This window comes from Globicephala melas, chromosome 16 (assembly GCF_963455315.2).
Source record: "Globicephala melas chromosome 16, mGloMel1.2, whole genome shotgun sequence".
NCBI lineage: Eukaryota > Metazoa > Chordata > Mammalia > Artiodactyla > Delphinidae > Globicephala > Globicephala melas.
The window spans coordinates 73,412,436-73,425,845 of record NC_083329.1 but is presented as its reverse complement, the minus strand read 5'-3'; the positions used below and the strand labels follow the sequence as shown (position 1 = coordinate 73,425,845).

The following is a 13,410-nucleotide window of genomic DNA, read 5'->3' as shown; positions in this document are numbered from 1 at the left end:
CAGGAACTCCCTGAGAGTCAAGTGGGTAAATGAGGGTTAGATTTACCTTTTTTTTTACCAGGCAAAAATACATATTTTATATATATTTTACATTATTTCCTTAATGTAAAAGAAATAGATTTGCCTCTGGGAAATTGAGGTCCCCTTCCCTAAGTGGGTTTTAATGAAGATGAGATGAACATCTGCTGGGGATCTTGTAATAAAAAGACTGCCACATTACTTACAGGGTCCTTGACAATTTCTGAGTGCTACATATTATCACGTCTGATTGAGGCCAGTCTCAGCAAGGGGATCTCTGTTGAGAGGAGATGGGCTAGTTAGTTAGCCTTAAAGGGTCCCTTCAGTGCTAACAATCTGAATGCTAATGACAAGGCCTTTTGAGGGGGCTATTACATCATGTATTTTTTGTGGGTTTTTTTTTTTTTTTTCCCCGGTATGCGGGCCTCTCACTGTTGTGGCCTCTCCCATTGTGGAGCACAGGCTGCGGACGCGCAGGCTCAGCGGCCATGGCTCACGGGCCCAGCCGCTCCGCGGCATGTGGGATCTTCCCGGACTGGGGCACGAACCCGTGTCCCCTGCATCGGCAGGCGGACTCTCAACCACTGCGCCACCAGGGAACCCCACATCATGTATTTTTAACTCAATCTTCCCAAGTTTTCCAAATCTTGTTTAGATCTGTCTGCAGTTCTATATTCTAATTATTATTTATGTATCCATTATACAATATCCTTTGGATTCACTGTTTTTATGATTCATTTTGAAGGGTGAGTTTAACAGAAGTTTCTAAGTTTCTTGGTGATTGTCAGAGGTTAACCTACATCTGTTACTGCTAATTCGATGACATAATGATTAATAAATGGTTCACCTCAGAACAGGTGAGAGAATGCTTTTGTGCATCGCCCCAGAGTCAAAGGGAATAAACATGTCAAAAGGGAATAAAGCACCCTTTAGTCTTTTTTTCTCTGTTCTTTTGCAAGGTTATAGTTTCATAGCCAAACTTACTGATATGTTATAAAATCATCATCATGTTCATCAACATGAGGTTTCAGTAACCTGAACATTGATAAAATACAATATTAATAAAATAAGATCATCATATGTAACAAAGAAACACTTTAACGAAGTCGTAGTAAAGACTTTACTGCAATAAAGATCAATGCTTTATTTTATTACTTCTTTTTGTGATGTAAACATATTTTAATTTATAGGTAAGAAGGTGTTTTACCCTGTGGTGTTTAGTCTTTACAACCCTGCCATTGTTTATGCCAATCTGGATGTGCCCCCGCCTGTGGAACAGCAGCTGGTAAGACTCTTACTATCGGTTATGAAAAGTCTCAGAGATCCTTGCCTGGTTCCTTTATGTTTGTTTCACAAACAGAAAACATAGTTTCAATTAAAAACTGTAGTTACTATGAACACACTTTCATAGTGTACCCCCTCCATAAAGTGTGATTCTGGCAGGGGGTTGGGGGTGGGCAGAAAAGTTTAGGCTACAGAGAAAAGTTCAGGTTCTAGATTGTGAAAACTGTACGGTCATTTCTACCAACTTATTTTTAGTAATACTAAAAATAAATTTTAATTTTAGAAACCTTACTAACTGGAAATTAAAACTACTAAATAAATAAGAAGGAATAATATACTATGGGAAATTACTTAGTCTTGAAATGGGAGTGCCATATATCAGAACTTACAGTTATTGACAAAGTTACAAAAGTTTTGAAAAAAATTTAAATAAACATGTGGAATAATTTAGATTTACAGAAAAGTTGGAAAGATAGTATAGAGAGTTCCTGTACTTCACCCAGTTTCCCCTATTGTTTACATCTTACATAGCCATGGTTCATTTGTCAAAATTAAGAAATTAACATTGGTAAGTTACTGCTAACTACACTATAGATTTTATTAGGATTTCACCAGTTTTTCTACTACACCTCCTCTTTCTGTTTCAGGATCCAGTCCAGGATACTATATTGCATTTAGCCTAATCTTTTATTGTTAACATTAAGAACAAAAAGGAAACAAATGAACTAAGAAGACAATTTAACATGTTTAAAAAGTGAAAAGTAACTCCAGGAAAGAAATAAAGATAAAGGTGGAAATTAATGAACCAAAAATAATAGATTGACAAATATAGGAGCTTATTCTTTATGTGCAGAAAAAATGTAATCATAAAGTGGGCAGATTCAGGGTAAAATAGAAAACAACAACGTACAAAATTAGAATAAGAAAACATTAAGAGAAATCTATTTCATATAGTAAGTTTTAAAAATTCTAAATAAAAGGAAAGATTTGAGAGTTTATAAAATATTAGAATGAACTAAATTCATGTAAATTTTTTTTTTTGTACTTTTATTTTATTTTTGGCTGCACTGCACAGCATGCAGGATCTTAGTTCCCTGACCAGGGATCAAACCCACACCCCCTCCATTGGAAGCATGGAGTCTTAACCACTGGGCCACCAGGGAAGTCCCTCATGTTAATATTTTATAAAAGCTCATGTTAGTATTTTATAAATAAAAGAGATGGAAGCTCTGAAGAGATGAAGAGCAATTTAAAATATTAGAACAGTTATCAAACATTTAACCTGCAGATACGTAGATATGTTTCACTGGTAAGTTTTTCCAAACTTTCAAAGAACAGATAATATTAGTGCCATATGATCTACTTAATATATTTTAAGAGGCCAGCATTATCTTCATATCAACCCCTGGCAAAGCATGTATACATAAACATACACACACACACACACACACACACACACACACACACACACACTTCTACCTTATCTGTAGGCCAGTATTACTTAGGAATATAGATACAAATGGGGTCAAAGTGTCAAACTGAGCATCTACATCTGCCCTATCTGACACCGTAAATCCTTTGTAGAAGTGAATTATTAAAAATAAAAAGGCATATTCGTATTGGAGAATGAGAGAAGTGCCATTAGGAGATCTAAATTTTGAGAAATTTCTGTAAGATGACAATAGTTGTCATAGGGTTGATTAATGGAGGAGAGAACAGTCTGGAACATATTCAGGACAACACTGAAGATGGGGCTGCCTTGCATCCTCTGAGCTCATAGAAGACAGGGAGTGGTAGAGTATCTGTGCTTCTCTGGAAGTTGTGCTGAACAGCAGGCATCACAGGCACTGACCTACAGGCTGAGGCAGTGTGTGTGGTCCCTGGAGCTAGAAAGGCAGGGTAGGGTCCTAGGAATACTGAGTTGTAGGGTGGATAGGGAGCCCCAGACTCCAGAGGTGAGCCGTCATTGGCACATTTTGCCCAAGACCACGTTTAGCCCCTCCTTCACTATTGCTGGAGATAGACCCCTGTAATCATAGCTAAGAACCAGGGGTGTTTGAACAATGATTTTTGAAACAAAAATGAGTGGCAGCTAACCACAGCTAGCCAAACATTTGAGGGAAGCTAACACAATGAAAGAGGCACCAAATTTTAATAAATAGAAAAATTAACGTATGAGAATATGAATACAGGTAGAAAACAACTTTAAATATATGTTTAAGGAAATTAGAGAAAATGTTGATTTTGTAAAACTATTTGTTGCTAAAAATAGAGTCAGAACTTGGAAATTGTGAAAATATAAAACTCAGTAAATGGGCTGAATAGCAGATGGTCACAGTTGAAATAGTTTATAAACTGGCAGACAGGCCAAGAGACAATGTGAGAGAAAAATTGAGATGTGGGAAATCAATTCAGAAGCTCCCAGATTGTTTAATAGGAGTTCCAGAAGAGAAAGAAAAGAGAATAGAGAGGGGAGGAAATAGAAGAAAACTTCAAAGAACTAAGAAAAGATAAGTCTTCTGGCATTTGAGAACAGAAGTCAAGGGACAATCCTAATAGTTTCCAGAGACGCCAAAAATAGCAAAACCTAGCTTGTCTACCAAGGAATAATAGGTTGGCACTCGCGGCCTTCATGATAATATTGGTATTAGAAGATAATAAAATGATACCTTGAAAATTCTGAAGAAAAATAACTTCGATTATAGAATCCATATTTGACTTATTTGAGGGCAAAATAGACATTTTTGAACACTGAAGAGGTCAGAGGTTATTTCTCACAGACCTTTTCTAATTCAGCAGAATGAGAATGAGCACATTGAAAGAGGAAGACCTGAGAATAAAACAGTGGTCAGGGGCTTCCCTGCTGGCGCAGTGGTTAAGAATCCACCTGCCAATGCAGAGGACACAGGTTCGAGCCCTGGTCCAGGAAGATCCCACATGCTGCAGAGCCAAGCCCGTGCACCACAACTACTGAGCCTGTGCTCTAGAGCCCGTGAGCCACAACTACTGAGCCTGAGTGCCACAACTGCTGAAGCCCATGCACCTAGAGCCCGTGCTCCCCAACAAGAGAAGCCACCGCAGTGGAGAAGCCTGCACACCACAACAAAGGGTAGCCTCTGCTTGCCACAACTAGAGAAAAGCCTCTGAGCAGCCACAAAGACCCAATGCAGCCAAAAAATTTTATTTAAACGCAACCAAAAAAATTTTTATTTAAAATAAATTATTTTTAAAAAGTGGTCAACAACAGCAAGAACCTAGTAAAACTTTAGTTTCTTTAAATAGTTGTTGATGAAACACATAATAAAAAAGAAGTTAATAGCAATTTAGGATTAAAAAGTCAAAGGGTATATACATGGTATACATACATGTATGCCCTAACTCTGTCCCAAGAGACCCAGAAGCAGTGACATCTTTAGAGTAAAAGGCATACCCAGCTCCCAGATCTTAGTGCTGGGACAGGAAATAGAGGAGCCTGGAGCATCTTGTAGCTCTAGAAAGTAAGGAGATATTCAAACAACAAAAGGATGAGGGTATGTCAGAGGGACACGAGCCTGAAAGGGCTCCCAGTGGCAAAGCTGGAACAATTTGAGCAACAAAATAAATAACCTAGTACTGGATTATAACACTAGAATAAAATAAATATCCATGAGTCCATACTGATATAAATAAATTTGTGAGTGAGTAAATAAGTAATAATAATGAATGAACTGGATAGATTGATAGGTTGATTAGATTAGGGGGAAAAGAGACAGATCTTCCCTACCAAATTCTAAATAACTTGTAGATACTCCCTTTTCCAGAAGGTGGAGCTAGGTGACTCACTTCCAAAGAAACAAGTATGAAAAAAGAAAAACTAGTAGGTTTCAACAGAGAAAGCCTGGCAGACACCACCTTAAACCAAGTAATGAAGGTTAACATTACTAGTCTTGTCATGTACCCCCTCATATGATGTAACAAGAAAGGCACTTCACCCCTGTGGTCTTTCTTCCAAAAACCTATAACCCCAGCCTAATTATGAGAAAAACTTCAGACAAACCCAAATTGAGGGACATCCTATAAAATACCTGACCATTACTCCTCAAAACTGTCAAGATCATCAAAAACAAGACTGAGAAAATGTCACAATTTCTCAGGAGACTAAGGAGACATAACACCAAATGCAATGTGGTCGCCTGGACTGGATCCTAGAACAGAAAAAAGGACATTAAAGGAAAAACGGGTGGAATCCAAATAAAGTCTGCAGTTAGTTAATAGTAATGTACCATTGTTGGTTTCTTAGTTTGGACAAATGTACCACAACGGTGTAAGATAAGAACATTTAGGGGAAGCTAAAGCTACAAGAGAAGTATATGGGAACTCTTTACTATGTGGCAACTTTTCTGTAAATCTGAAATTATTTCAAAATAAAAAGTTTATTTATAAAAAATTTTACTTGGAAAAACAAACCAGAAGAAGTGCAAAATGGACTCAGCCTATGAGGGTGAAGAGCGAATTTTCTTGTCTGGTTTGGGAGGATGTGGGCGAAGAATGATTTGAAAGTGGATTCATTCTAAGATGTTGTATAGAAAAATAAGTTTAAGTACTTCCATTTCAAGTTGTAGTTTCACCACTTTGTAACCATTGCAATTTATTTAACCTTTCTAAGCTTCATTATTTTCACTTAAAAAGCATAAGACAAAAGTTTGCTCTCCATAATGTTTAAAGTTGTATTAGAAGTAAATAGGAAATACACCAAATAGGAAAAAAAATAGTTAAAAGGCATTTGATAAGAATTCACAGTAAACATATTTAAATAGTCATTCTTACTAAGAATGCATTAAAACAGCAGTGCAATACTTTTCTTCTGCCGTGAAATCGCTGTTTTGAAAAACAGCCATGTGAGTGAGGCTGGTGGGGTAGGGGCTCCTCCGTCCCTGCCAGTGGTGTGGGAATGCAGGTGAGCTTTCTGGGTCAGGAGTTTTCAAACAGGTTCATCCCTCTGATCCAATAATTTCCGCTCCCAGGAGTCTCTCCTGAGGAAATAATCAGAGGTGTAGAGTAGCAATATGCATAATATTGACAAGATTGAAAGCAAGCAAAACTCTAATAATAAAATGATAAATTGAATTATAGTATATACTGTGGTGAATGTTGTGTGTCAAGAGGAAAGTGTTCATGAAATGGAAATAAATACAACAGTGTAAATGTAGAGGTAAATGTGAAGTTAAAAAATGGTAAATGGTGTATATATATTTTAAATATTTTAATGCTATAATAGCTAGTGTTTTTATGTACCCTTTTGTTTGTGCAAGGTACTGTGCTGTTTTTTATACACGTTAACTCATTTAATCCTGTAACAACCTTTGAGGTGGGTGCTATGATTACCCCTGTTTTACAGATGAGGAGACAGCTGTGCATGGATGAGTGCCCCTCCCCTAATGCACAGCTGGCCAGGATGGGGCCAGGAGCCCGGGCAGTGTGGCTCCATAGTCTCCACTCTGTTATATTAATTCATCAAATAGTGAACGTCCATTCTGTGCCAGCCATTATTCACCGCTGTAACCCCAGCACGTAGAACCATACAGACGTGATTGTTGTTCACAAGAATCTTTAGTCTGGTAGGAAAAGACAGAAAATAAAATCAATTAACACATACCATGCAAATCATTAAAACAGGCTGCGTTGTGAAGAGTGATTAGGTGGTATCTGTGTTGCGTTGGGTCAGAAAGGCCTCTCTGAGATGGGGCTGTTGGAGGGGCTTCCGAATGAAAGGAAGGAACCTGCTACACAGTGACTGGGGAAGGCAGTGCCAGGCAGAAAGACAGCTAGTAGATTTCCTAAGGTGGCTGGAGCACAGGGGGCGAGCGGGCACAGAGCTGGGCCAGGTCACGTAGAGCTTGCTATACCCCTGTAAGGGGTTTGAATTTTATGTAAGTGTGATAGAAAACCTTGGGAGTTTTGGTTCTTTGGAGAATGGATTGTGTGTGGCTCTAGCTGCAAGTAGCCAGTTAGGCTTTTGCAGTAGACCAGGGGCGGTGCTGTGGCTTGGGTGAGGATGGTGATTGTGGAGAAAGGTTTGGCTATGATTTAGAAACAGAACTGACAGAGCTTGCTGGTAGATTAGATGTGGAGAGTGAGGGAAAGACAGGAGTGGCAAGAGGAGAGATCAGGACTTCAATTTGAGCATGGTAGGTGTGTGTTGGTTATCAGACATCCAAGGGAAAATGCCAAGTTGCCAGGGGGATTCGTGGACCTGCCGTCTGTGAGCAGCTGAGGGCTGGAGATGTAGGTTATGTGTGGATCGCTGCATCTCCCACATGCTTAGGAGAAAGAGTAAAATGCAATAAAATGTTAACAATCAGGGATTGTAGACAATATGAGTTTCCTTCTACTTTTCCTCAGTGAAAATGTGCTGATTTAAAAATCAAACAAAACCAATGACTCTTTTCCCCAAGTCTGATAATATTTGAAGAATTTTTAAAGAAACTAAAGTTATAAATGAAGTCATAATATTTATAAAATCAGAATTGGCCTGGGGTAGAAATGTCAGAGTGGATGTTTTAATACTTTGCACCAGGATTATATATATTATATATTTTTGACAAAGGAGATAAGAATATTAGAGCCCACTCTTGGTTTTGCCACAAAACTTATGCCTCTATAAATTTATTTATTCATTTAACAAGTATTTATTGAAAGCCTATCCTGTGCCTTGCATTGTTCTAGGTACTAGGGATATAGCGGTGAGCAAAATTAATAACGAGCAAAATTAACAAAAAGTCCTGCCCTCAGGAAGAAGCCTTCCACCCCCCACCAAATGTTAAAGGAAAATTTGTATTTCATTTATTAGCTCCTACTTGAGCCAAGTTCTCAGTACTGCCTGGTTCATTCTGTTTTCCAGAGTGGTTCTCCCATTCTGCACAGCAGCTTTTTCAGACTGTCCCACTCTTCTCAAAAGCTGCCTCCTCTACAGACCTGTATATTCCTATATTCCTGCTATCTGCAAGAATTTCCAGTCTGTGGTTGCCCTACAGATCACTGAAATTCACTGTGTGCAGAACCTAGCTCCACATCATCCATCTCTGGGCTGGTCCTCCCCTGCCCCCAGCCCCGTGCTCCTGCTCTTGTGGGGGATGTACCGTCACATACCCATTGTCAGGACAACAGTCTGCTGTCATCCTTGGATGATCCTTCCGTCTCATCCCCTGCTCCTGCCCATTGAGTCACTTGCTGACTTCTGTCAATTCTGTGTCCTAAATCTTTTCTACATCCCATCAAATTTTTTTTCTTTCTGGACATACCATGACAGTCTATACCACCAGCCTCTTATCCCCAGATTATAACTGTTGCCTCTTAACCAGCCTCACTGACTCCATTCTTGCCTTCTTACCTCTTCTCTCTCCTTATCTCTTCTCCCTTATCATCCAGAATGATCTTCCAAAAACATCATCTGATCAAATTACTCCTTTTGCTCCTACTCTTCAGAGAACCCCCATTACCATTAGGATAAAGCCCAAACCATGTGACCAGGCACACGTAGTTCTCTCTGATGTGGCCCTGCTGATCCCTCTAGGCCAGGGGTCAGCAGTCTGTGGCCTGCAGGCCAGATCTGGCCTGCTGCCTAGTTTTGAATGGCCCATGAGTTAAGAATGGTTGAAAAGTATTTTTAAAAGGATAATATTTCATGGCACATGAAAATTATATGAAATTCAAATTTCAGTGGCCTTAAAGTTTTTTGGAACACAACGTGTTCATTTGATTATTTAATTGTTAATGACTGCTTTCACACTACAGTGACAGAGTTGAGTAGTTGAGACGGAGATTCTGTGTTCTGCAGAGCCTAAAATATTTACTGTCCAGTTCTCTATAAAAGTTTCCTGAGCCCTGCTCCACATTTATGGGCACCTCTACTTCTGACCCCAGTGTTTAGTCCCACCATCTTTCACCCACAGTGCTCTCTTCCATCACAGGCCTTTGCGTAAACTGTTCCTTTGCCTGGAACTTTCTCCCAGCACATCTTTCACTTAACTAACTCCTACTTATCTCTCAGATCCCAGCTCTAACTTCATTTCTTGGAGGAAGCTGTCTCAGAATGCTGCAGGTTGGGTGAGGTGCCTGTCTCTCTCCTCTCTGTCACCCTCCTCACATCCATATCCTCATTTCCCTCCTTACCCAACTCAGATTCCATGGTCAGCTGTTATCCACAGCCTCTTTTTTGCCATACACTCACCTCCTTCATCCCTCACTCCTTCCAGTGTTTTCTCTTAGAACCCTAACCTGGTTAAGGACAACTCTGTCAACCCGGCCCCAGAGCAGCAGAATGTGGAGAGTGAGAGACACACAGTCCCACTACACAGCATAGCTTTAAACGTGACCACAGGCCTCAGGAGTCCCAGACTGCCCTGAAATCCTGTGCCTTACCCTAGTCCACCCACTCTTTGTCCTCCAAGCCCGCCACACTATCCTTCTCACGCCTCCCAGCAGCCCTCACCACTCCTCACTCTCCACGTATGTGTTTCATTTAGAAAAGAGAAGCAGTTGGATGTTCGCTTCCTTATTCTCCTGTCATGAGATCCATCGGCCTCACTGGCTCTGTATCCCATTCTCAGCCTCTCTCCAGTCCCAGTGGAGGAACTGCCACATTCCTTCCTAAGGCCAGCTCGTCCTTTTGTAGTGAACTACATGGAGCTCATCCCTCATGCCTAAACAAGGGCGCCCCTCAGCCATTCTTCACTCTCTCCTATCCTAACATTTTGCCTCTTCTAGATCATTGCCATAAGCCTATCAAAATACTGTAATACCACTTATGTTTGGAAAATGTAATAGCTGTTTCTTGACCTGGGGCCTCATTCTTCTTGCCCTTGTTTTCTGAGCTATTGCCACAGTTGTTTCTTTACTGTTTCTCAAACACTCCAAGTGAGCTCCTCCCTCAGAGCCATTGTACATGCTTCTGGAATGATCTCCACATATTTGCATAGCCCACTCCCTGATTTCAGTAGGGTCCCTGCTCAAACGTTACCTCCTCATAGAGGCCTTTTGTGGCCATTATATCTAAAATAGGCTTTCTATCTTGCTCTCTTTTTAGCCTACGGCATCTTTCTTTCCAGCATGTGTCACCACCTGAGACCTATATTTATTTATTGGTTATTTTCCCATCAAAATGGAGGCTCTGTGGTAGCAGGGATTTTGTCACCTCTGTTCCCTGCTGGGTCCCAGCTCCCAAAACCAAGTCCAACAGATTAAACACTTGTTGAATGTATGAATTTTAAAAGGTTTATCAAGCTTCAACTTTTACTTCATTCTGCAGGTGCAGTGTCATCAAAGCTCTGATTTTCTTTTTCTTTCTCTCCTTGGACTTCAGTGGTGACTGCTCCATTTTAAAACTGGTTTCCCTCATGGTGGGAAAGGACTGCAGCAGTTCCAAACTTCTCATCTATACCCTACACCAGGGGTTGACACACTTATTCTGTAAAGAGCCACATAGAAAATATTTTAGGTTTTGCAGACCATACAGTCCCTGTTCCAACTATTTAATAACTCTGCCATTGTACCACAAAAATACCCATAGACAATTTGTAAACAAATGAGTGTGGCTTTGTTCCAATACAGTTATTTGCAAAGCCAGGTGGTAGTTGCTTACTCCTGCCCTACACCATCCAAAGAGAGCAAGTGTCTTTTCTAGTAGCTCTCAGAAGAATGAGGGGGCTTTGTTTTCCAAAGTTCCCAATAGCCCTCCTGTTTTAGCATGTTGACCTGAACTTTGTCTAATGCCTAATCAGTTCCTAAGTGAGTAGGGTGAGACCGTCTCACTGGTGTAGCATGCTCACGGCCCAGTCTGACGCTGCCAGTGGAAGGAGCATCCCTGAAACTCATGGACTGCATGGGGCCAGGTAATTACCAGAGCAAAACTGTACACAGTTAGGAAAGCGGTAGGGGAATGGATGCTGGCCAGGCACCAAATAAGGTCTACTGTGTAGAAGTGATCAGTGTATTACGGTATGTGCTTGTGCAACTGGTGTCCTCCTTAAACAGAATGTAAGCCCCCTGAGGTCAGGCATCAAATTCTTTGATTGTTAGTAACCTCAGCTTGCACCTTCTACAAGGTTTGAACAAATTAAATTGAAAGTAGAGAACAAAAGTATGGGCACCAAGTGGGGACAGCAGGGTAGGGGGTGGGGCAGTGGTGGTGGGATAAATTGGGAGATTAGGATTGACATACACATACTAATTTGTATGAAATAGATAACTAATAAGAACCTGCTGTATAAAAAAAGTAAAATAAAACAAAATTCATAAAACAAAACAAAACAACAAAAAAGAAGTAGCAAGAATCCTATGCTCATGGGGATTACTGTATTTTTGTTGGTTTTGTAAGGATTTAGTAATATAAAGGCATCTGATCCATTATCAGTCACATAAATGCCAGGAAAAAGTATTATTTGGAAAATATTTTAATTTGTTTCATTGTTGATTGAAACTACTTCTAGTTTTTGAGGGATTAAATTGAATTTTGTTTTTTAAACTTCAGGTTCACAAAAAGGATTCTGGCTTTTGGCGAGATTTTGGCTTTGGAATGACTTGTCAGTATCGATCAGATTTCCTGACCATTGGTAAGTATACCTTACATTTAAGGATAGGACTTTAGGTATATACTGTAATATGGCATTTTTCTAAAAGGTCTCAGATGTAAATGTTTTCCTATTAAATTTTGAATGTCTGAGATTAGCTGAAGAGTCTGGAAATATGAAAGGCAAAGTGAGCTTATAATTAGTGTCTTTGAATAGAAAAATGAGGTCATAATGATAAAATAAAATACCCATATTTGCAGTTGTTTCGAGTACTCTTACAAAAGATCTGTACCTGGCTTTGGTGGTGTACTCATGAATTGTTACAGCTAGAAATAATGTTGGGTTATCTAGTCCAAGGGCTTTCATATTTTTTACTTGGAGAGGAAACCACGGATTTCTTGAACATAATGCAAAATCCCAGTATTTAAAACAAATGGGAAAACACCTAATCTTTCTAGCTCTCGTTGAAGTTGGAGTGGGGAACTTGGAATCACTGGCTTAGTTATCCACTCTCCTAAACCAAAGCTAACCATGAAGGATCTCATCTAAGCTACCTGCCCCACTGTACCTTTAGTCTCACCCAGCAAAAATTGAAGTATCAGAGCTTAGTTTAAGGAAGCAGGCTGAAACCTGATTCATTCATTCCATGTCTCCTGATTCATTCAGGGGCTACCTTTCCACAACGTGTTAGAATACATGGTATATATATTTTTTAATAGAATATATTTTGTGTATTTTTTAGGTCCATCTTACCTTCATTTTTATAATCAGCCATTTGTTTTGGAAATTCCTACACCTTGTCTTTTTTTGTTTTTTTTTTGGCCATGTTGGGTCCTCGTTGCTGTGCGTGGGCTTTCTCTAGTTGCAGCGAGGAGGGGCTACTCTTCGTTGCGGTGCACAGGCTTCTCATTGTGGTGGATTCTCTTGTTGCAGAGCACAGGCTCTAGACGTGCACGCTTCAGTAGTTGCAGCACACGGGCTCAGTAGTTGTGGCACACGGGCTTAGTTGCTCCCCGGCATGTGGGATCTTGATCAGGGCTCGAACCCATGTCCCCTGCATTGGCAGGTGGATTCTTAACCACTGTGCCAGCAGGGAAGTCCTCCACCTTGTCTTTTTATCTCTGTAACAAATGATGGAAAATCAGCAAATAGTAATAAAAAAGACTATTACATGAGACTAATGCCTTTTTCCCTGATTTCTTGCTTAATAAAATAGTAAGGATACATCACTGCCTTCTGACCTCTGTTATTTCTCACTGCTCCTTTCTCATTGTTTTTTCCTTGTATTTCTATTAGATACATGTTGGAGCAGTTAATGGTGTCCCACATTTCTCTGAGACTGTTCATTTTTCTTCATTCTTTTCCTCTTTGTATTGCATAATCTCAATTGATCTATCTTCAGGTTCACTGATTCTTCGTTTGTTAGTTCAGATCTACTGTTGAGCTGCTCTAGTGAATTTTTCATTTGAGTTATTGTGCTTTTTAACTCTAGAATCTCATTTCTATCTCTTTATTAATACTCTCTTCTTGATGAGACGTTGTCATCTTACTTTGTTACTTC

General features: G+C 39.8%; 1 protein-coding gene across 4 annotated transcripts in view; it reads left to right on the top strand.

Annotated features, from left to right (window-relative positions):
• Positions 1–13,410, top strand: part of CSGALNACT2 (chondroitin sulfate N-acetylgalactosaminyltransferase 2) — a 49,208-nt gene that overhangs the window by 28,896 nt on the left and 6,902 nt on the right. For all 4 annotated transcript variants that reach the window (XM_060286447.1, XM_030843941.2, XM_030843949.3 and 1 more), the window contains 2 exons: positions 1,209–1,303; positions 11,810–11,891. In XM_060286447.1, coding sequence (XP_060142430.1) covers positions 1,209–1,303; positions 11,810–11,891 — 177 coding nt within the window. The remainder of the gene's footprint in view (positions 1–1,208; positions 1,304–11,809; positions 11,892–13,410) is intronic.